The sequence below is a fragment of the Halichoeres trimaculatus genome, unplaced genomic scaffold (genome assembly GCF_033239565.1).
Source record: "Halichoeres trimaculatus isolate MK-OKI-2021-1 unplaced genomic scaffold, fHalTri1.1 fHalTri1_scaffold_4, whole genome shotgun sequence".
In the NCBI taxonomy this organism is placed as follows: domain Eukaryota; kingdom Metazoa; phylum Chordata; class Actinopteri; order Labriformes; family Labridae; genus Halichoeres; species Halichoeres trimaculatus.
In genome coordinates, this window is record NW_027437182.1 from 38284333 (window position 1) to 38307513 (window position 23181).

General features: G+C 45.9%; 1 protein-coding gene across 2 annotated transcripts in view; it reads left to right on the forward strand.

Annotated features, from left to right (window-relative positions):
• Positions 1-23181, forward strand: part of plpp3 (phospholipid phosphatase 3) — a 43494-nt gene that overhangs the window by 10047 nt on the left and 10266 nt on the right. Inside the window, exons 2-5 of one of the 2 annotated variants that reach the window (XM_074668888.1) lie at positions 14365-14519; positions 17159-17251; positions 18846-19033; positions 19113-19170. In XM_074668888.1, the coding sequence (XP_074524989.1) occupies positions 14365-14519; positions 17159-17251; positions 18846-19033; positions 19113-19170 (494 nt within the window). Of the gene's footprint in view, positions 1-14364; positions 14520-15000; positions 15159-17158; positions 17252-18845; positions 19034-19112; positions 19171-23181 lie in introns of both variants that reach the window. The other variant, XM_074668887.1, reaches the window with a different exon arrangement.

Below are 23181 nucleotides of genomic sequence, written 5' to 3' on the forward strand. Positions count from 1 at the left end.
AAAAACGCAGTGAAAAAAAATCTGTGTTTACACAGAAACACTGAGGGACGGAACAGGCTGCAAGAATGCTAGGTCTGTAGGTGGCGCTACAACTGTTTTCCAAAGTGCCTTTTAGTAGATCTCCACTTGGGTTGTTGGGTTGATCATCTGGTATATCAGTGAATGCTAAGATCAGAAGTGGAACAGATGCACATCGTTGAAAGACAGTCAGCAGTTTTAGCAGATTGATCAGCACAAGCACAACATGGTAGTCCATGACAATCTTAACAATGCTGTGCGCTTGCCCGAAGCAGAGCCTGATGTCACCTGAGAACGCTGTGGCGTGCTGTTTAGATGTCAACGCTGTCGGCAGTGTTTGAGAAAAAATCAGCTCCAGAGGCTATTTTTTTTAATTTTGCGTAGTGGGTCAGCTAAAACGCTGCTACCATGTAAACATGAGGCTGAAATGCAACAATACTTTTGCGTTTCACCCTAAAACTGCTATTGTGTTAATGGCCCCTGAAAAGTCTGGGCACGCCCCTGCTTGTCAACTGGTACCTTGTTGCATGTAGCCTGTGTTATGTTTCCTCATTAAGAATGGATTTATGCTAAACGGAGGGTTCACTTGATGGAATAGAGGGAGTAACAGTGAAAGACAGGACTCACCTTTCCCAAAGGTAAAAGTCAAACAACTTCTCAGGCATTTATGGCCGCAGTGTGCTGATCTCTGATAGATTCCTAAAAGTTTCTGTTGAGGATCTTAAACAAACTGCCAGCACAGAGTGTACAATGAATGTTAATCCTGTCATATTAAGCTGGCTGATATTACACGAGGTGTCCTCATGCTGGAAACAACTCTCGCATCTCCCTGAGACGCAAGAAAAAGCATATAGATTTTTACAAGAAAAATGAAAAAAATAGTGACGCACATTTACTTGGATAAGTAACTTTAATGTGATTACTGGAAATAGTGACGCGTTGTATTAGTCGTTACTGAAAAAAGTAATCAAATCAGAGGAACGCTTTCCTGAGTAGCGTGTTACAGGCATCGTTGGTTGAGACTCACAGGTCGAGCTGCTTAGAGATTTCTCTTTCTTTCTCACGTTTGTCAGCAGGTCACAGTGGTGCAGCAGCATCCTCACACAGCTCCACGCTGTGTCTCACTCTACATCTCTAATCTGTGATGGGATGTTAATGTTATTTTCTATCTTGAGAGCTGCTGCTGCTGCTGCTCTGTGTCAGCCTGTTCTCTTGTTTGTAACCGTAGGTCAAAGGTCAGACAGAAAATAGACTCTCATAGGGCGCATGCCTGCAGCTCTCTGTGTGACATATCCCGTTCACACACAAACAGCTGAGAGCTTCATACACACACACACACACACACACACACACACACACACACACACACACACACACACACACACACACACACACACACACACACACACACACACACACACACAGGAGAATATGTGCTCAGTCTACAGATCCTATTTGGATCGAAGGAGCCACAGTGATAACTCTGTGTACTTCACTGAATGTAATCTGCAGCCTCAGGCCATGTGCCTGTTCCACGCTGCCCGTTCCACAGCTAGTGCAATACAAACCCTCCAAGACTGTGGGTGTATGGCTGTGTGTGCCTGAACGAATGAGTGTGTCTCTGTGTGCATGGTTGTAAGTTGTCAGTAGATGGACAATATGCCCTGCAGGAAGAGTGTGTGTGACTTGTATGTCTGAGGCATCTGTGGCTAGTTGTTTGTGTGCATGGGTTGGTTAGGGTGTGTTTATGTTTGTGTGGTTCCTGCTTGACTGATGTGACTGGGTCTCTTAACCCTGTCAGACACACTCATCTCTGATAGTCCAAAATAAAAAGTGACGAACAGTCGATGGCGGCCATTTACTCTGCAGTGACTCCTCGCCGTTAGCCTTCTAGTTGGCTCTCTCTGTTGGTGCTCTCTGTCTATTAGCTCTTTAAGTCAGCTCTCTGTTAGCACTCTCTGTAAGCACTCTCTGTGAGCTTAGCTCTCTGTAAGCAATTTGTTTGCACTCTCTGTTTGTGCTCTTCTGTTAGCACTCCCGGTTAACACTCTGTTATCTCTCTCTATGTTTTACTCTCTTTCAGCTCTATCTGTTAGCTCTCTTTATGTTAGCTCTCTCTGTTAGCACCCTATTTTAGCTCTGTTATCTGTCATCTGAGGTTAGCTCTCACAGCTTTCTGTTTTGTATCAGTCTTGATTACAGGGCTTGGACCCTATTGTAGAATGATGTGAGTGCTCTCTGTGACACTGTATTTCCGTTTTCAGCTCCTAATGCCTAAGATGAGTGCTAAAACGCACTCTGACTCAGTTTTCTGTAGAGGAGCAGCACTTTATTACAGAGCCTGTTGTTTTCCTGAGATCAGGAGCTTTAGAAGCAGACAATGCTCCCTGTGTCTGATGTAAATGAGAGCAGGAGCAGCAGATGATCTTTACTCTATCACAGCCGGCTGGCCTCATTACAGCACACTGTCCTCTTCTGGGCCTCCTCCCTGCTGTGACACAGGCTCCTCTGTCTGTCACTTTCTCTACAGTCGTGTGTGTGTGTGTGTGCGCACGCGTGCGTGCGTGCGTGCATGTGTGTGTGTGTGTGTGTGTCTGTGTTAGTGTGTGTGTGTGTGTGTGTGTGTGTGTGTGTGTGTGTGTGTGTGTGTGTGTGTGTGTGTGTGTGAGTGTGGGAAGGGAGAGCTTTGGGTTGGGGGTCATGGAGATTTCACTGTTTCTCTGAGAACAATGCCTCTTTTGATGCATCTGAGCTCTTTTTGTTTGGGGTAACGAGCAGCAATAGGAAGGAGAGGACAGGGAGGGAGAGAGGAGTGAGGTGAAGATGAGAGCTCTTCTTCTCCTCCTCCTCAGTTACAGTTTTACAACTGCTGGAGCTGTCCTGAGAGCTGAGGTGCAGTAATCAGCTCAGCATATTTGTTAGCGTGGGTCTTATCTGTCCCTCAGTCACTGAGCCCTGGCTGTTTACACACACACACACACACACACACACACACACACACACACACACACACACACACACACACACACACACACACACACACACACGCATCTAGAGAACATCCTGCAGAACAGTCACACTACAGCTCCAGTTTAACACCCTTTGTCTCTGAATAAGCAGGAGGTGAGCAGAGGTGAGCAGAGGGGGAAAGAGCGTGAGGGAAAGTAATAAGAGGCTCAGGTTTCAAAGACTCCAGAGGGTTCTCCTCTGCAGCTGGGCCTGATAACAAGGGGGTGGGGCTGATAATGCCATTATGGCAACAACAGAGGAACTCCTATGCAGGTACCCAGGTAGGCTACTATGGCCTCCAGGCTCTGCTCAGGTTTCCTTTCACAGGAGCAGCTGAGGATGAATTCAGGGGCTGTTACACAACAACAATTTTAGGGTGAAACACAAAAGTATTGTTACATTTTTGCCTCGAGTTTACTCAGAAACAGTGTTTTAGCTGACTCAAAACGCAAACTTTTCAAAATGGCCCCCAGAGTGGATTTTTTTCTGCATAGCTGCAGCCACTATTGACGTCTAAACAGTACACTTGCGTTTTCAGTGAGTGGAAGTGCTGAAATCATGCTCTGCTTTGCCTAAGTGCATACAACAGTGCAACAGTTGTCAGGATCATCGTGGACTACCAAGTGGAGCTTGTGCTGATCCATCTGCTGACTGTCTTTCAACAGAATGTGCATCTGTTCCACTCCTGCTATTAGCATTCACCAATACACCAGATGACCGGCCCAACTCTACTTCAGTGGAGATCCACCAAAAGCTGCTTTGGACAAGACAGTTATAGCGCCAACTACAGGCCTAGCATGCTGACCATAGTGTTTTCAGTCCCATAGCGTTCTGTGTAAACACTGGTCTTTATTCACTGCGTTTTCACTGTGTTTTTGTGTCTTCGGGTGAACTGTTGTCGTGGAAACGGGGCCTCGATCTCATTGTGTGATGTGTGTCACCTGAAAAAGTCTGTTAGTCTAACAACAAACAAGCACAGCTGGCTGCCTGTCAGTGTTGGAGTTTAGATAGTATTATATGTAGGTGTGTATAAATTGTGTGTCAGCCCTTTTCTGGTCGGTTAGTTCAATTAAGGATACAGACAGACAGACTATCTGTCTGATATGAAAAAATTTCCAAAAGGCTTGAACACCACATACTCAGGCCAGAGAGTAACTGTGCGTTCACACCAAAAGAGGCAAAAGAGGCAAAAGCGGCAAGCACACCGAAAGTTCATTCATTTTCAATGAGAGCCCAGCGTCCTGAGCAGCCAAAGCGTCCTGAGCGGCTAAAGCAGCTAAAGCGTCAGAAGGGGCACCAGATGAGAAGTTGAGCCTCGGTCAACTTTATGGTAATTAGCTCTGACGCAGTTCAGCGGAAAACGGTGGCAACCAATCAGATAGAGATGTCCTTCGACCGAGAGGGCCCTAAGGAACAACGCATGTAACTCCGGTTCCCAGTTCTGTCAATGATACAGAAAAACTCATAAACTGTGTTTGGTCTTATCCTATTCTTTTTAATGTCCGCCTTTTTAGCGGACATTAGGTTGTTCTGGTGAGTTCAAAAAATGTGCAGTAATAGCAGAAAATAGTGAAGTAAAGTGTAGTCTGTGGCAAAGATGTAGCCTAGCCTAGCATGCCATCATTTCTTGCTTCATCTGAATGAGATGACACCAGGGCTCCAGACCAACTTTTTTCAGCAACGATCGGAGGTTTACGCCTGGGGCGCAGGTTACTTTTATTACCGAACAGTCTCCAGCTAGATCCTTGCGTGGATGGCTTCGTACCAATAGCTTTGTACCAAACTGTGCACTAGGATCTGAACGGACGCTGGTAACCTGGCTTTCACTTGCCTGTTTTGGGCTACCATTTTTCTTCCTTGAGGATTTATCTTTCATTTCTTGTGGAGTAACGTTGTTTTGTGTTACGGACTTAAGAGGATACTGTTAAAATAGTGTGAAGACGGACGGCTTGTATTTTTTTATTAGTTGGGAGCTTTTCATGATTTTGGTTTTATGGACATTGAGATTATTGTTTTATTTTGGTTGTGATTTATTTTGGAACGGGAAATACGCACAGGCCGCCTGTGCGTATTTCCCGCAGGGGTTTCATTTATTGATTAAATGATTAACATTGAGTCCGGCCATTGGGTATTTTTCTTTAGGATTATAGAACACCAACACACACGCGCGCACACACACACACACACACACACACACACACACACACACACACACACACACACACACACACACACACACACACACACACACTCAAGCACACACTGTGCAAATGCGCAAATGGGCGCTCCTTACCACCACAGAATTTTAGTATATTTCAAAACTGTAAAAGTTTGATGTTGTGGATAAATCAATATTATCTCCTTTGTAAATTGCTTCCTGCCTGTCAATCCGCTTGTGACTGATTAGATAGTGATTTTACTTTATGTTCATGCTTTAAACGGAAGTTGAACAACAGCAAGCAGCTGCCGCTGTGAAGAAGTCCGCTGCGCAGCTCCTTTAAATGACAATTTTCTTTTATTTTAGCATTTCTGACTTGTGTTTTTCACAATAAATCAGCCATATGCATAGCATCATTCAATGATTATATAGAGAAATATTGCTGTGATGACAAGTTTGCCCTACTTAGCAACTGAAACGCTTTTAACTCGGAGATGACGTCATTCCTACTCCCCACTTTCCAGTCACAATGTAAATGGAACGCAGCATTACTGGTTTTGCACCAGACTGTAGACATAGAGCTCTATGGGGACTGACTCACAGCTGGAGACAGACTCTAGTGGACACCCAGAAAACTGCAGGTTTTTGGACGTAGTCTTTGGATTGCTGCCTCGGTTGGAGTAAACATCCCTCCCTGTGTGCCTTGAGGCCAGCAGCAGCAGCTCTCAGGGGCCTTCACAGGTGTCCTACAGAGAGCATGCAGACAGATGCCTGAGTAAAAAGCATTTATTCTCCTAAACAAAATCTCTCTGAGTAAGCACATGCTGCAGCCAGCGGCCCCCAGTCTCTGCTGCATTCAAACAGGGGACAGGGATTCACTCTGCACAGCACTCTGCTGACCTCAGCCACTCCTCTGTGTGTGTGTGTGTGTGTGTGTGTGTGTGTGTGTGTGTGTGTGTGTGTGTGTGTGTGTGTGTGTGTGTGTGTGTGTGTGTGTGTGCCCGTGTGTGTGCCCGTGTGTGTTTCTGAGTATAAGATAGACACATCAGCAGCTTGAACAGAGAGAATACATCTGTATCAGTGTACATGTGTGATTGATAGTTTGTGTGTTTGTTCATCTGACTGTGTGATTGTGTCTGAAGTAGGGATGGGTGAGTACCCATACCAGGTATCTGTATCAGGTTGATACCAGCCTTTTCTTTAAGGTATTGGTACTCGGTGAAGGCTGCAGATACTCTAGGCAGGAAAATCTTATGTTGAGCAAGTCCTCCTTGCCACTAGTTGCTGCTAATTGCTGCAGTTTAACACCATGGTTAATGTGCGTCAGGTCCTGTTAAGACAACATGAATGAACCAGGGAGACTTAACAGCTTAACTGTTTTATTTTGTGCTTCAGTTTATGTTAAAAATACCTCAACTTTGACAGTTGTTTGTTTTATTGTGCACTTTTGATACTGTATTTTTTTTAATTTATCAAAAATATTCTAAACTCAGAGTTGTTTGTGTTTTATTTTGGACGTAATGGCAGACACCTGACAACCACATAGCCACACACACACACACACACACACACACACACACACACACACACACACACACACACACACACACACACACACACACGCACACAAACAGTTCGCAGTGATATAGTGTTGTCTATGTCATGTATGCTTCTTTATGACACCCTGTCATTGTTACATCATAACCTTTGACCTCTTGCATAAACAAACAAACACAGATCATCACATCCATGATCAGTCAAAGCATCAACAAACAAATCCATCTTACTTCAGCTGTTCAGGGTAACAGCCTGAGCCTGTCAGGGACAAAGTCAAGACCTCAAAGGGCATGCTTTAGTTCCTCTTTAGGGGACAAGGTCAAGAAGGAAGTGACCTGCTCATTAAGATGATTAATGTAGATTAAAACACTTTAAGAGTGGGATTATTAACATGTATAATCTCCATGTGATGCTGCTCTCACTGAGCTGCTCAACAACACCTGGCACCTCTTATCACATACACACACGAAAACACACACAGACACACAAACACATACAAGCACAGACACACACACACACACTGAATATACAGTAGTAGCTCTGTGACTTGATGCTGAAAGAGGGCATCTATCCAAAAAAAAAGACTATAAAGAGCTTAGCTAGAGTTGTCACACACACACACACACACACACACACACACACACACACACACACACACACACACACACACACACACACACACACACACACACACATACACACACACACACACACAAACACACACACACACAAACACACACACACACACACACACACACACACACACACATACAACACTCACGCGCATGCACACAAATAAACACACAGACCTACCAGATAATATTATATCAGTTTCTCTGATTATTTTTAGCAATGTAGGCCGATCAGAGGTCCCAGGTGATGCTGCAGTGTGTGTGTGTGTGTGTGTGTGTGTGTGTGTGTGTGTGTGTGTGTGTGTGTGTGTGTGTGTGTGTGTGTGTGTGTGTGTGTGTGTGTGTGTGTGTGTGTGTGTGTGTGTGTGTGTGTGTGTGTGTGTGTGTGTGTGTGTGTATGTTTGAGACATAAGCCCCATTTCCACCAAGCTGTCTGGTTTTTAGATCAGTACCATTTGCTACAGGTTGGCTCGGTTAAGCTGGGTCCTGTTTGCATTTCCACCATCAACCATGCCCCCTTGTGGTAGGTGGTGTATTCGCTTGATGCCGACAGCCATGTCATAACATAATAGCGTGACACCATAGCAGCGTGACACAGTGCATCCCGCTAATAAATCAACCAAGAAGGAAAACACAACACAGTTAACAAAGAGCAACGATGGAAGACACCCAGCTTTTCGTCTTCTTTGTGATTGGCATTTGGCTCTTCAATATCAAGAATAATCAAGCTTTGTTTTAGAGAAGGCTGTGTGCCACCAGGAGGAATACAGCAACAGCTGTTGCACAGTAAGTGACGATTAATTCGACCAATTAACGGTCTGCAGTGTTGTAGCTCCACCTTCTGAGATTGGATCAGTTTAGTTTTGCACCCCTACTGAAGGGTGTCAAAAAGTGGGACAGCTTGCCTTGGTTATTTGGGGGTCTTTCCCGGGATTGGTCGGTGGAAACGCCGTAAAATGTGTGCCGTGCCGAGACGAACTGAACTAAACTGCTTAGTGGAAACAGGGCTATTGACAGACAAAGTCCTGCTGAGCTGCTCTCACTCTCAACATTGATGTGTATGCAGTGGTGAATGTCATACCTTGTGTCCTTACAGTGTAAATTGACATTTGTATCATTGAAATATTCATACTGGTGTTATCGTCGACAGTGTGACAGCTGATCATGGGTTAAGGTGCAGGAACAGGATCACTCAGCTGTTCTCTGGGATCATAGAGACTCCTCACAGGCTTTCAAATGAGCCCAAACTGAGGGCACAAGTATTTGAGTGTAAAAGTGGAACAGAATCTTTGGTCTCTCCTCTCCAGTTGTAGATTCTCAGACCCAGACAGCTGCTCTCTGACCCGTTATACAGCAAAGAAAAGCCACAGAAGAAGAGGAGACAAAGAGTGATTGATTGACTCTGTCTATGGAGTGCAGACCCCTCCCTCTTTGACCTCCCTCCATGGTCCCAGTCCTCCTCGTGGTCAGGGTGGGTCACATGGTGTGTTCATACAACAGGAGGAGGAAATCCTCCATTAGAGACCACCACAATACCTCTTCTTCCAGACACCCCGCCCCCCATTGAGCTCTAAAGCTCAACATGATCACAATATCAGTCTGCCTCTGCCCGACCAGCCATGAGAGCCTTAGAAATCCACTGAGAGTCCACTGAGAACAGGAGGGGAGGGGTCATGGAAACAGGATGCTCTCAGGTGATGCTCTGAGAGGGAAATCACAGCCATGTCAGGAGGAATTAACCTTTTGTGTGACGCACAGATTAGCTGCTGGAGAACAGCTTTCAAGTCTGCTCCAAGGTGATGGTCACCCTGCAAAGAGAGCTGCCTTTACACACACATTCAGAGTCCAAGAGCAGAAAGCAGAGTGTGTGTGAGCTAAAACAGGACACATACTCATTTCCCTTGTGTCTGTGGGAAATGTTTAAACCAGACGTGTTCGCCTTCATCCTGCTAATCTCAGTGCTAACTCGCTATACCAAATTTAACTCCAAAGCCAATCAAACAGACGCTGTTTGGATAATCTCTCTCTCACACATTCACAAACACACACACACAAACACACACACAAACACACACAAATACACAGATACATTATGGAAAACACTCCGACACAGCTACACAAACGCAGACAAACACAGACAAACATACTTTACACTAGGATAAAGCAGATCATAAAGATTTGAGTTAATTAATCAAAGAAAACACATGCAGGCACTCACACACACACACACACACACACACACACACACACACACACACACACACACACACACAAGCACACATACACACACACACACACACACACACACACACACACACACACACACACACACACAAACACACACACACACACACACACACACACACACACACACACAAACATAAGCACACATACAGGCCCTGCTGTGACCTCTGCAGATAAACAGGAATACTTGTCTGTTAGGCCGCATTATGTCTCCTGTGTGTACAGTTCTTGAAACTTTGTCCTTTACCTCTTATGTTAACTGAGTGTTAGATGATTTGATTGGAGTCCATGTGGAAAGAGTTAAAAGTAAAAGCCTAGAGACTGAAAACAGGCCACACTGCCCTCTGTGTTTTGGAGGAGTACTGCAGTGACACAGACACACTTTGGCACAAATATGAAGTGCTAACAATGGCTGTGGCCACTGTGGCGTATTCTCAACACAGAGATATGAAGCAGGGTCAGAGGCTGAGAAAAGTATGCACAATGTAGAATAGGACTAGAGAAATAGCCCCCCATCAGCTTTATTAGTTAGAGTTCAAAGTTACTCGGCAACACAGAGTGTACACAGGGAAATATTAAGTGTGGTCTGATATGGATGACCTCATTGGAAAGTTATAATCTGAGGCTCATCACTGAAGGAGCCTCTGTTTGTTAGTGCGTGTGTGTGTGTGTGTGTGTATGTGTGTGTCTTTGTGTGTGTGTGAGAGAGAGAGTGCACAATGTGATACCTGATTGGTTACTGGTCAGTTCATACCTGAGTCCTCTTTGTTTGAGGAACTAAATCAGAGCCTGTCTGACCTCCCCCCCAGCTCCTGTGGATCCCCTGGATCCCTGTTACCTGCTTGTGCAGCAGTGTGCTGAACTGAGCAGCCCCCTGCTGTCCGTTACAGCAGCCGTGTGTTGTTGGCCTCTGGAGAACACTTGTCTCAGGATGCCGTCACACTGGCCAACCGTGCCGTGCCTAAGCTTCAGCCGTGAAGCACGTTTGGAATAGCCAGTGTGACCGCAACTGTACCATGCACGATTCCCTTCCGTGCTTCGGCAAGCTTCGTAGAGGTGGGCTTCGGCACGGTTTACTTCATTTATGAGCACAAGCACGCAGACAGCGCATGTGATCCATGATGTATGATCACTGCGAGTGCATCTCTGGACAGTCATTTTCAACAGTAGCGGGGTGTTAGAGGGCTGTGTCGGGCCAAAATGACTTAGTATAAGTCCAAAAGTCTCTAAAGTTGTAGCAGTACTCTCTGTGTCTCATTGTGCTGACTCTGATGAGATCGCGCTTCATGTAAACAGACGCTTCACGATGATGAAGGCGGGCTGTGCACGTGTGTGATACCTGCTAAAGTCTGGTTCATACAGAGGTAGTGTGACCGCTGGCCGTACTCTCCAGCTGGGGAACAGCTCTGCAGGGGGGCAATCGTGTTTAAGCACGGCACGATTTGGATGGCCTGTGTGACCGCGCTCTCAGACTAACTGCAGAGCAAGTTAGTCTCTGCAGTTAGTCTGAGCGATTTGATACTTGCTCTTAAAATTATTCGATTACCCCCCGTCAAACTTACTAGGGTGACGAAGCTGACTGCTGACTGTTGATCTGCAGACAGCTCATTTTTGTTTGTTGCTGCACTTCCCAACTCATTTTTGAGCCTCTCCTCTTTGTTGTTTTGGCTGGTTGGTTTCTTGTTTGTTTTGCTTTGTCAGCAATTTTGTTGCACTTGTTGCAATGAAAAATAAAGTTCTATTCCATTCTATTTCATCCTATGCTTTTCTATTCTATTCTATTCTAAATCCTCAAACCTGTTGACTCCTGGTCTGGCTTCTTTCATTTTGCCAGTTTGTTGCGGTGGTCAAGTTAAATACGATCTTGAACACGGTTTGTCTTATTTTGAAAGTCACTGGATGTTTTAGGTGGTTTCTCTGCGCACTTTCCTGTCCCGCTGGACCTGTTTTTTGTAAAATTGATGCGTAACAGTTTCAGCATCCAGCACAAAACTGCGACCGGCCGCAGAAAGGACAAAGCCATCGTCACATAAACTATTCCATTTTTTTAATGTTAATGACTATTCGAATGTTCTAAAATTGTTGCCCTTTCCTAGCCTGTACATGGGACACAGTTTGACATAATTTGATGTCAGAGATAAACTGGTGGTTTGTTTCTTTGGTGTTACAGACCAGGTCTGGATGGAGGGTCAGACCTATCTGAAGTTTACCTCTGGGACTTTAATCTGAGATAAAGAGGATTTTGATCCTCTGCTTAGAAGCTGTTAAAAAGTTCTTTGTTGGCCACAGTTTTCTAAATGTAAAAGCCACAGCCTCCCCCCCAGCCACCCCCCACCTAGAGGGAGCTCATAATCAGAGCCTATTCCTCTTGTTAGTGTGTGTCAGTGTGGACATGCACTCACTGATCTGCCCGAGCTGACATTCTGCTCTTTAAAGTGGGAGCAGATGTCTTATGTGGATGTTTACAGGCGTGTGAGAGTCTGAGTGTGTGTCCACAAGAATGAATCAAAGTGTGTTCTGAGGTTTTAGAGAAACCCATGAGCTGGAGTGGTTTCTGGAGAGCTCTGTTTTTCATGACAGGATAGAAACTTGATCTCAGAAAACAGCCCAGCTTCTGGGAAAGTTCAGAGTCAAACTTTAACCCAAACGTCAGAAAGACTGTGACAAGAACCTCATGAACCACAGAATCTGAGGCTGAGCATGCACATGTGTGAGCCAGTCTTCAGGACGCCCATGTGTCTCTAACTCTTCACATTTATGAGCTACAATGGTCATGCACTCACACACATCAGACACGCATCAGACACACATCTTATTCACACACACTCTGATGTTTAAAATGTTCCAGTGGGTGGGCTGCCGTCTCTTTTTCTTGGTGTTCACATGCTCAAGAAAACTCTGACAGGCTCTCAGGGTCCAGGGAACCCTGGGATCAGAGAGAGTCCGTTTCCTCAAAGAGAGACTGTGAGCTGTTTCAACACCAGTGTGTGTATTAACAGTGTGTTCATTTTGGTCATCTCCTGTCATGTTTACACCTGTGCTACGTCTTGTCTGTTTCACACCTGTAGGTGTCACTGTGGGGTGGGGTTTGTGTGTGTGAGTGCTTGAGTGAGTGTGTCTATGTACACATTGGGGTAGATCTTTGCTGTGCGCGATACAGAGAGCAGAGGAGAAATGTGAATGTACAACCATGAGGCTGAAGTGACCTCCCATAGTGAAGGAGGTAAATAACACGAAATAAGGCATTAACCAAGTTCTGAATGAGAATCTCCAACAAAACAACAGATAACTCGCTTGGCAGCTTTCCTTTGTAAGAATGATTGTTTCCCATCACTGACCGTTGGTCACTGTAGCCCCACCCCCCCACGGAGTTGGTGCTTGGCTCTTGCCCAGCAAAGAGTTGGTGTTTGCTAAGTTCAAGTTGTTAGCACCTGGAGCCTGAGCTTTTTCATTAGAAACAAAAAGAACCAGTGCTAAGTCAGGAACTAAACTGGAACGAGCACCAGCACCAGTCTGGTTGAACAGTGGTATCCGTCAGTCAGAGGTTGAGTAGTTCAACATGGTCTGATTTCTTTCAGATTGACATGCTTACAGGCACTTCATTAAAAAACTATTGGACTGACTATGATGGAAGTGTAACACCTACCTAAACTTAACTTCTGTTTCAGATCAATTTTTCCATGTAAAAAAGAGAAAATTACACCTATTCTAAAGGGAGGAAAAAATGAAACTTTTATTTTCAGTTAATCATTGTAATTTTTATCTACAATAAAGTTTGTCATGTTTCGGAAAATGTCAGATGTGTTAAGATAAAGTTTAGGATTCAGTTGATGAATTGATTGATTGATTGATTGATTGATTGATTGATTGATTGATTGATTGATTGATTGGTAGGATTGCAGTTTGAAAGGCTCTCTCCTCACCTCTCTGTGTTCAATCACACTCTGTCTCTGTCCAATGACACTTATTGTGTAGACACACTAATGTTTTCATGTTTCCCTGGTCTCTCTCTCTCTCTCACTCTCTTTTTTCTCACTCCCTCTTAACACACACACACACACACACACACACACACACACACACACACACACACACACACACACACACCTCTGCAGTGTATTAACTGTCAGAGAGAAGTGGTCTGCTAATGTTCAGTAAGCAGGTGTCTGTCCGTCTGTCAACAGGATCAGCAGTGTGTGTGTGTGTTATTGTGTGTGTGTGTGTGTGTGTGTGTGTGTGTGTGTGTGTGTGTGTGTGTGTGTGTGTGTGTTATAGTGTGTGTGTGTGTGTGTGTGTGTGTGTGTGTGTGTGTGTGTGTGTGTGTGTGTGTGTGTGTGTGTGTGTGTAAGAATTTATTTGTGTCTTATCTGTCAGTGTTCATGTGTTTTAATGGGTTTTTCCTACAGCTCTTTGGTAAGTGCAGGGAGCATCATGATTCAGCTTCATGTGTGCTTATGTGAGTAAGCGTGTGTGTGTATGTGTGTGTGTGTGTGTGTGTGTGTGTGTGTGTGTGTGTGAGTGTGTGTGTGTGTTAGTGTGGTGTGTGTTAGTGTTAGTGTGTGTGTGTGTGTGTGTGTGTGTGTGTGTGTGTGTGTGTGTGTGTGTGTGTGTGTGTGTGTGTGTGTGTGTGTGTGTGTGTGTGTGTCTGTGTCTGTGTGTAGAATCAAGCATCCATTCATGTGTCTATACGTGTGTGTGTGTGTGTGGGTACGGTGTGCATGTGTGTCTGTTTGTGTTTGTGTGTAGCCATGCTGCCCAGCCTGGTGCTGCACCGCTCCTCTGTGCGTCCGTACCAGAGGGGTCTGTACTGCAGTGACTCCAGCCTCAGCTACCCCTACAAGAGGAGCACCGTGCCCTCCTCCGTGCTCACGTCAGTGGGGCTGTTACTGCCCACTGTGTCAGTAAGTCCCTCGAACCACAAGGAGCACCAGGAAGGGGGTCACTGAGGGGGTGTGTGGTTGGGGTCGGGGGGTTTCTCAAGGGAGAATAGTTAGGAAAGGTTTTATTTCAAGTCTTTCGTCATTTGGACTGGAAATGATTCACAGATACAGAATCTCTCTGTGCGATATGCCTCATAATACAGCAGAACAACAGTCTATAACAGTCTGTAACATAACCCTAACTGGATCAGCATGTGTCCACTTAGAGCTCCTGTTTGTGGCCCTGACAGCCTTAGATGGTTCAATCAAGATGACCGTTGAATTCTGATTCGAAGAACACACATGACAGCTTTGAGCCCCTCCTACCCCTGCGGCCTATCATGACCCCCTGCTTGAGCCGTGCTCCTTGTGCTCCCTCGTCCTCCTCTGTTGATGTCTAGGTGACTGACCTCTCCTCCTGTCTCTCTCTCTCTGCTCCTCTCTTTCCCTGTGTCTCCTGTAGCTAGCCTGCCTTTCCTGATCATTGAGACTAGCATCATTAAGCCGTACCAGCGCGGGTTTTACTGTTCGGACGAGTCCATCCGCTACCCCCGAAAAGAGGGAGACACCATTAGCGATGCAGTGCTTTGTGGCGTTGGCATTCTTATTGCCATCTTCTCTGTAAGTGGACCTTCACTCCTCCCTCTGTTTGCTGCTTTGACTCCAGTCTTCTCTGAGCCATCTCACCAACACAGTCCCTAGGAGACGCTCTGCTCTGTCCTCCGGACATCTGCTCTCCTCACAGTCTGCTCTCCTCACAGTCTGCTCTCTATGTGCTGCCCTTTCATCTTCTCATGTCCTCTATGTCAAATCCTTCCACTCCAGCTCTGAGCCCTGCTTTATCACTGCGTTAGGCTAGTCAGAGGTGGAGGGCGGCCCCCAGGATGACAGTATGGTACCCAGTCAGCTGCCAAAGACCCAGGAGGTCTCTGAAGCTCCAGCTCTGGTTTAAAGCTAGTCAACCCAACCAGACCATTGTTGCCACTGTCTTTATGGTCCTCAGGGTGACTGTTACTCTCATACCAAGAGAACAAGGACACTCCTCAGTCCTCCCCTGACTCTAAGGCTGGTGCATGGAGCCACAGAATAAAGGAGGCAGAGTCAGAGGAAGTGGAAAAACTCTGTAACATTGCAATGGAGTCTGTCCATAAACGGCGTGTGTTCCTGCAAGACGCCACACACATGACACACACAACACACACACACACCAAACACACACACACACACCCACACACACACACACACACACACACGCACACACACACACACACACACACACACACACACACACACACACACACACACACACACACACACACACAAACACACACACAAGGGCACACACTTTGGTACACTGCTAGCAGACTTCATTTGGAGCTTTTGTTTATCCTCTGTGTGGGAAATCCTAAACTGTGAGTGTGATGGGTCTCCCAGACAGTCAAAGCCCTTCAGGTGAGCTTACCTGTGATGTATCTTTCCATCAGCACAATTTAATGAGTTCATCACCAGGGCAAGTACCTGAGTTGTCATACCCTCTAAACTGTGGTGCTAACTTGAGGAAGCCTTTTCAAGAGTTAATCCATGATTTACTCTTCTCCTGGGTCATGTGTCAGGGTTAAAGTGACTTTGTCTTGTTCACCACTGTTTTCAGATATCATTAGTCCATGTACTTCCTCATACAGCCGCAGACTTAAATACTTAAGACAAACAGACATGTGGGAACCAATATGCTAGAAGAATAATGTGGGAGAGGAGGGTTAAAGTAAATGCTGACGGGCCAAATAAACTTCTGTGCACCGCCTGAGGCTTCAATCTTAAGCTTACAATCACACCCATCCACCACCATGTTTGTTTCTCCTGGCAGTGACCACCCAGTGGGCTGGAGAGATGTGTTTAATAAGTCCAACAATACACACATAAATATTAGAAACACAAACACACTGACTGTGTGCTAATGGGAGCGGATGTCTCAGATGCAGTGAGTTTCCATGGCTCAGAGATGGACGTAAATATTTACAGCACAGCACAGAGCATTGTGCTCAGACAGGAAGGAAGGAAAGGGAAAGACGTGGAGGCTCTGTCACTCATACCCGGAGACTGCAGATATGATTGACATCTCCACACCTCGGGCATGGTTTGGTGAGAGCCCCTCCCTGTAGGAGAGCTTCTTTCCTGGGCCCCTGCTCACTCACTCAAAGAGGCTATGAGAGTAATCCTAAATGCAGATGGCTCCTCTGATAGAAATTCTCTGGATCCAACTCAGATCACATGTTGGAGTTTCATGTTTTCTCTGCATTCCCTCTTTCTCCATATTTCTCATTGAAGGCCCACCAGAAGATCACCTACATAACTAATACCCTCATCTTACACCTACACTGCCTGAGGGAAGGGCAGGCCATGCTCACTCTGTTGTGTGTGTGTGTGTGTGTGTGTGTGTGTGTGTGTGTGTGTGTGTGTGTGTGTGTGTGTGTGTGTGTGTGTGTGTGTGTGTGTGTGTGTCCCTCATTCTGCCTCCTGTCCATCCTGTCACATCCTCTCTGCTCCATTTCTCCTTCAGTTCAGACTCTGATAAAAGCTAAACCTGATTCTCTTGACTGTGTCTGAATGAACTCTCTTCTCAGATTGTGATTGGAGAATGTTTCAGGATCCATCAGCTCCATGAGGGAACAAAGTCTTTCATTGGGAACCCTTACGTGGCAGCTCTCTACAAACAGGTGAGCCTTTAAAACCTCCCATTCAGCTTTTGCACTCATACAGGGCTCTAGATTATTCTGTGAGGTTACCTTGAAGTAAAACAAGTTCATCAAACACGTTAAGTTACACCACTGCTAAGATCTAAAAACATTTCTATTCAAGTCCAAAGCAGGTCATGTATTACATAGAATAGAATACAATAGAGTAGAGTAGAATTGAATTGAATTGAAGTGAATTGATTTGATTTGATTTAATTTAATTGAAGTCACCTCATTTTTTCACAAGGAGAAATTTATGAGTCATAGCAGCAATACAAGAAAACAAAAGTAAGAAAGTGTGTAGAAAGTGCAATAAGGTCCATAAGAAAATAAAAAGCTAAACTTTTACTTTTTTCCTTGGATGAATAAAATAGGATAAGGTCTAAAACACTTTATATCCCTTGAATTTGTTAAGTATAAGTTTAATGGTTAAGATAAAAAAAAAAAACATTGACTTTACAATGAACATACATGACTCTTAAGTAGGTAAGGGTAAGATAAACTCACTGTACACAACCTGACCTCACTATACACAAACTGGCCTGACTGTGCACAAACTGACTTCACCATACACATACTGACCCTTCCAAACAGAAACTGACCTCACCGTAAACAAACAGACCTCACAGTACACAAACTGACCTTCCCATACACAGACTGACCCTTCCATACCCAAACTAACCTCACTGCACACAAACTAATCTCACTTTAAACCAGCGGTCTCAAACTTGTGCCACGGAGGGCCAAAGGGCTGCAGGTTTTCTTTCCAACCAGAAACTCCACCAGCTGATTCCACTAATTATCTCACCTTCAAGCAGAGAGCAGGGACTAATCAGTGAATTCAGCTGGTGAAATTTGTGGTTGGAAAGAAAACCTGCAGCCTCTTGGCCCTCCATGGCACGAGTTTGAGACCCCTGCTTTAAAAAAAATTGACCCCAGCTTACACAAACTAAACTCAGTGCGCAAAAAACTGACTACACTTTACACAAACTGACATCACTTTGCACTAACTGACCTCACTGTATAAAAAACGACTTATTTGTACACAAACTAACCTTCCCTTACACAAACTGACCCCACTGTACACATACTGACCTCAAGTTTAACATTGTAACCTCACTGTATACAAACAGAGCTCACCATACAAAAACTAAACTTACTGTGCACAGATTGACCTCAATACACCCTGCACAAACTAAGCTCCCCATACACAAATTGACCTCACTGTCCAGAAACTGACCTCACTATACACAAACTGACCTTACTGTGCAAAAACAGACTTCAACATAAAGAAACTGACCTCATTGGTCACAAACTAACTTCACAAAACACCAACTAAACTCACTATACACATACTGACCTCAATGTAGACAAAATGATGCTGCCAAACAAAAACTGACCTTGCTGTACAAAAAGTGGACTTGACAGTGGACTGATATGAGTATTCAGTCAACAAATCAGACAGTAGACTTTATGATTAACCTGAGACACACATTGTATCTGGTGCATGGTACTTTGCTGTTTAACATTAAACACACTGACCATGTAACTCTGATGGCTGCTTCTGATCTGGCAGATGGGTGTGTTCCTGTTCGGGTGTGCTGTCAGCCAGTCCTTCACCGACATTGCCAAGGTGTCTGTGGGTCGCATGAGACCTCATTTCTTAGACGTCTGCAATCCAGACTTCTCCACCATTGACTGCTCCCAGGGTTACATCACCAACTACACATGCAGAGGTGACGAGAGCGATGTGCAGGAGGCCAGGTGTGTGTCAACAACATATGAACGACACACAGACGACATTGCATGTTCATAATGACCTAGATCTTCTTCCTCCTCTCAGGAAATCGTTCTTCTCAGGACATGCTTCTTTCTCCATGTTCACCATGCTCTACCTGGCTGTAAGTTACACACACACACACACACACACACACACACACACACACACACACACACACACACACACACACACACACACACACACACACACACACACACACACACACACATCAGTGTTCAGATCCCTGAGGGAACTGTGGGTGGTTAGTGAGTCAGTGCATGAAGTCAAACTGACTATTGTTCTTTCTCATGAAAAGTCTTCTTCTCTCCTCTCCTGGCTGGATGATGTCTTCTTTCGTTTTCTGTAACTGCATGTCTAGTTTTCACCTCTCAGCCTTTCTCCCTTTGTTCCTGGGGTCAGCTGGAGCATGGTACCCCTCAGGTGTCTCAGCCGTCATCTCCTCCCTCTCTTTCTCTGAGGTTTTAGAGGGGTAGTGTTCTGGGTCTGGCCTGGTTTTTCATGGTGTTATTGTCTTCGTCACTCCCTAGTCTCATTCTCGTGGTGGGCTGCTGATTGTCGTTCAGAGAGAGTTTCCTGTAGGTGTTCTCCAGCCTCTCTGTGAACCTTCCTCTGATTATAGAGTAGCGAGAGAACAAAGAGCAGAGAGGGAAAGATGTACTGCATCCAGAACACAGAGTTACACACTGGTCCCAGAACAGAGATCCAGCTGTAGTGAGCTCAGGACCAGAGTCAGAACCAGAATGAGAGAGGAGGACCAGGGTGTTTTGAGAAAAGCCCACACCCAGGACGTTCCTGGTGGAGAAAGACTGTGGTACTTCATTTCAACAGAAGGCAGCCACATGGCTCCATGGTCTGAGCTGTCCTTCATCAGAGGGACCTGTGTGCTGGAGTCAATCAACCACTCAGCATGGGAAGAGAGTCCGCTCTCAGGATGAATAATGCATCCATCCAGTGAAGTGGGAGCATAGATCCTGTCATCTGAAGCTCTTTAGGGGACCAACGTGTGTCCTGAGATGTCAGCCTCTGCCTCTGATGATGGATCACTCCCCAGAGAAAGAGCTGCCTCTCAAACTCCTCCTGTTTCCAACTAACCATCTGAAACACTCTGGATCTTTGCTTAGTACAGTTACGCCTGTTGTAGTTTTTTTAGGGCATGTTTCATCACTTCATGTCATCTCTAGGCACCGTCCCTGCAGCCCGTGTCCCTGTACATTGTGTGTGTGTGTGTGTGTGTGTGTGTGTGTGTGTGTGTGTGTGTGTGTGTGTGTGTGTGTGTGTGTGTGTGTGTGTGTGTGTGTGTATGTGTGTGTGTGTGTGTGTGTGTGTGTGTGTGTGTGAGATGTGGAAATACTCTGAAGTCTGTGTTATTCTCCAGAGCCTAACATAAACACACACACACACACACACACACACACACACACACACACACACACAAACCAATATGGATCCTGTGGCTCACTCTGCTCTGTTTTCACTCTATTGTTGTTAATCACAGAGGATGATTCACTTCCATCTGTATCAGTGACCAATCCTTACACACACACACACACACACACACACACACACATGCAGGCACTCTCTTCTGCTGAAGGACTGACTGACAGTGTGTGATTTTAAGACCCTCCACTTCCTGCGAGTGTGTCTCTGTCTGTCTCATTGTGGTTACAGATCACACACAGATAACAAACACCAACACAGATCCACCACAGGCAGACACTAAGTCCTCGTTTGGTGTGTCATAAGTGTGAGCTCAGTGTGTGTTCAGATGATATGTTTCCTGTTGTTGGGTCTGGTGTGTTGTTTTTCTGTGTCTGCTGTTTGTCATTAAATCAACTTTGTTTGTAAAATAAGTTTATGACCACAGCTATGCATCTTTCTCACATTCTGTACGTGTGTCTGTGTGTATTTGTGTCTTAGTGTGTGTTTCTCAGTGTGTGTTTGTAGCCATGCTGCCCAGCCTGTTTTTGTGTGTCCCAGTGTTTGTTTCTCAGTGTGGTGTGAACCAGAGGAGGGGATGGCATGTTAAAACAGCCCTGGTCGTTGTTGTTTCTAAACCCCCCCCCATCCACAGACACACACACACACACACACACACACATACTCCATGTGCGACCTCTCCCTCCCTCTCTTATTCTATCCCTCTTTACATTTTTCCCTCTCCCTCCTCTCTCTCTCTGGGTTCGTTGGATTCCTGCAGAAACCACCAGACTCTGTGTCTCTGTGTCTCTGTGTGTCTTGGGACTAGGTTGTTGGCGTAATTGTTTGTTGTTGTCCGGGACAGTGCAAGAGGGTCCCTCGGAGTCTGGGGCCCTCTGAGTATGGGGCTTTGTGTCTGCGGCCCTTTGAGTCTGAGGCCCTCTGAGTCTGGGACCCTCTGAGTCTGGAGCCCTCTGAGTCTGGAGCCCTCAAAGTCTGAGGCCCCGTTTACACGGAGACTTCCGCAAAGATTCTTCCTTTGCGTTTCCAAAAGCCACCTGTGTTTCCATGAGGACTGCGTGAAAACGATCTGCGTTCATACGATCCGCGTTCATACGACTCCAGGAGGACAAGTCACTTCTTCTGTTCTTTCTTTTTCTGTCGTTTTGTTGTGTGAGATGGTTGGCAATCCAACCATAACGCGCATTACCGCCACCTGCTGGACCGGAATGGCTCAACTGGAAATGTGGCTGAGCGCGCAAGCCTTCACCTGAAACTGCGAGTGCGCATGCAGTGACGTCAGCGTTTCACCCTGAAACGCTTCGCTCTGTGTTTACACGAAGCTGGATGGAGGAGCGGATTCAGATCTTTCCACTCTGGGGAGCGTTTTCAAAAGTTAGTGTTTTCACTGAAAACGCAACGTGGTCTCGTCTAAACAGAAGGCCAAAACGCAACGAAATGTTTGCAGAATCAACCGTTTTTGGCGTCATGTAAACGGGGCCTGAGTCTGGGGACCAGCAGAGGACAGCTGGGAGCAGATATGTGACGTAGAGCATGCAAAGCGTGTCCTGGTCTCAGTATCTGGTCCTGATGCCACAGAGCAGGGTCAGCCTCAGTTGTTTGGGTTTCCTCTCTGTCTGCAGCTGGAGCGCGCTCAGTGTATCAGCAGGTGTCTCCTCATGTTTTGGCTGCTGGTCAGTGTCCTCTTCCTGATCTGTCTGAGCCGGATCACATAAAGAGGTTTATGTCTTTGTGATTAGACACACACACTGGCAGGGATTAAGAGCTGCTGTACCTACAGGTGTTTCACCAGTCATTTTTCACCAGTCGAACACGGTCTTTGCCTGAATTAAAGATAGCCGCTATGCTGTCTCCCTGATTATCAGCACCTTTCCCCAGACCTCTGGGATGTTTGCGTCTTCATGACGTCAAACACAAGGACCGTCAGCTCTGGTCGAGGACTACCTGAGACTGTCAGCAGAGGAAACCCGAGGACTAAACATCCCTGGGAGGGAGGAGAGAGGATGGGATGGGAGGAGCACTTCCTGTGTTTCTGTAAAGAGCAGAACAATGACAGAGTGTCGTAGAGGAAGTGTGAGGGAGCGTTAGGTCCACGCCTACAGGTTGGTACAGTTGGGGGGGGGGGCTGTCCCTGAATCTCTGTGTGAGAGACAGGAAGCTAAGGGTATGAGTGGTGCAGAAACTCAGGATGTGTGTGTGTGTGTGTGTGTGTGTGCGTGTGTGTGTGTGTGTGTGTGTGTGTGTGTGTGTGTGTGTGAGAGAGAGAAAGAGAGGTACAGATGTACAGGAGGGGCTGAGGAGTCCTTGGACTCGTTTGTTCCTGTTTTGGCTCGTCTCAGGTTTTACCTCAACCCTGGAGACTGCTTCAGACAGCGAGCGGAGCAGGGAGCATTTGTCTCAGCTTTATTTACTCTGATTGAGGCCAGAGAGTTCATCAGCACACACACACTCCTGAAATACACAGGGCAGAGTATGCACACACTCTTCAGTGTGTGTGTTAGTGTGTCTGTTCCAGTTGCTCTCCGCGGTGGAGCTGTTGTTTCAGCTGGGGGGATGTTGAACCATGAATCAGTGGTGTTTGGGTCTCAGGCAGTGCACAGAGTGTTTCTCTGTGGTTCTGGTCAGGCCCAAGACTGTGATCCCGTCTAGACCTCACTGACACTATGAATTAATA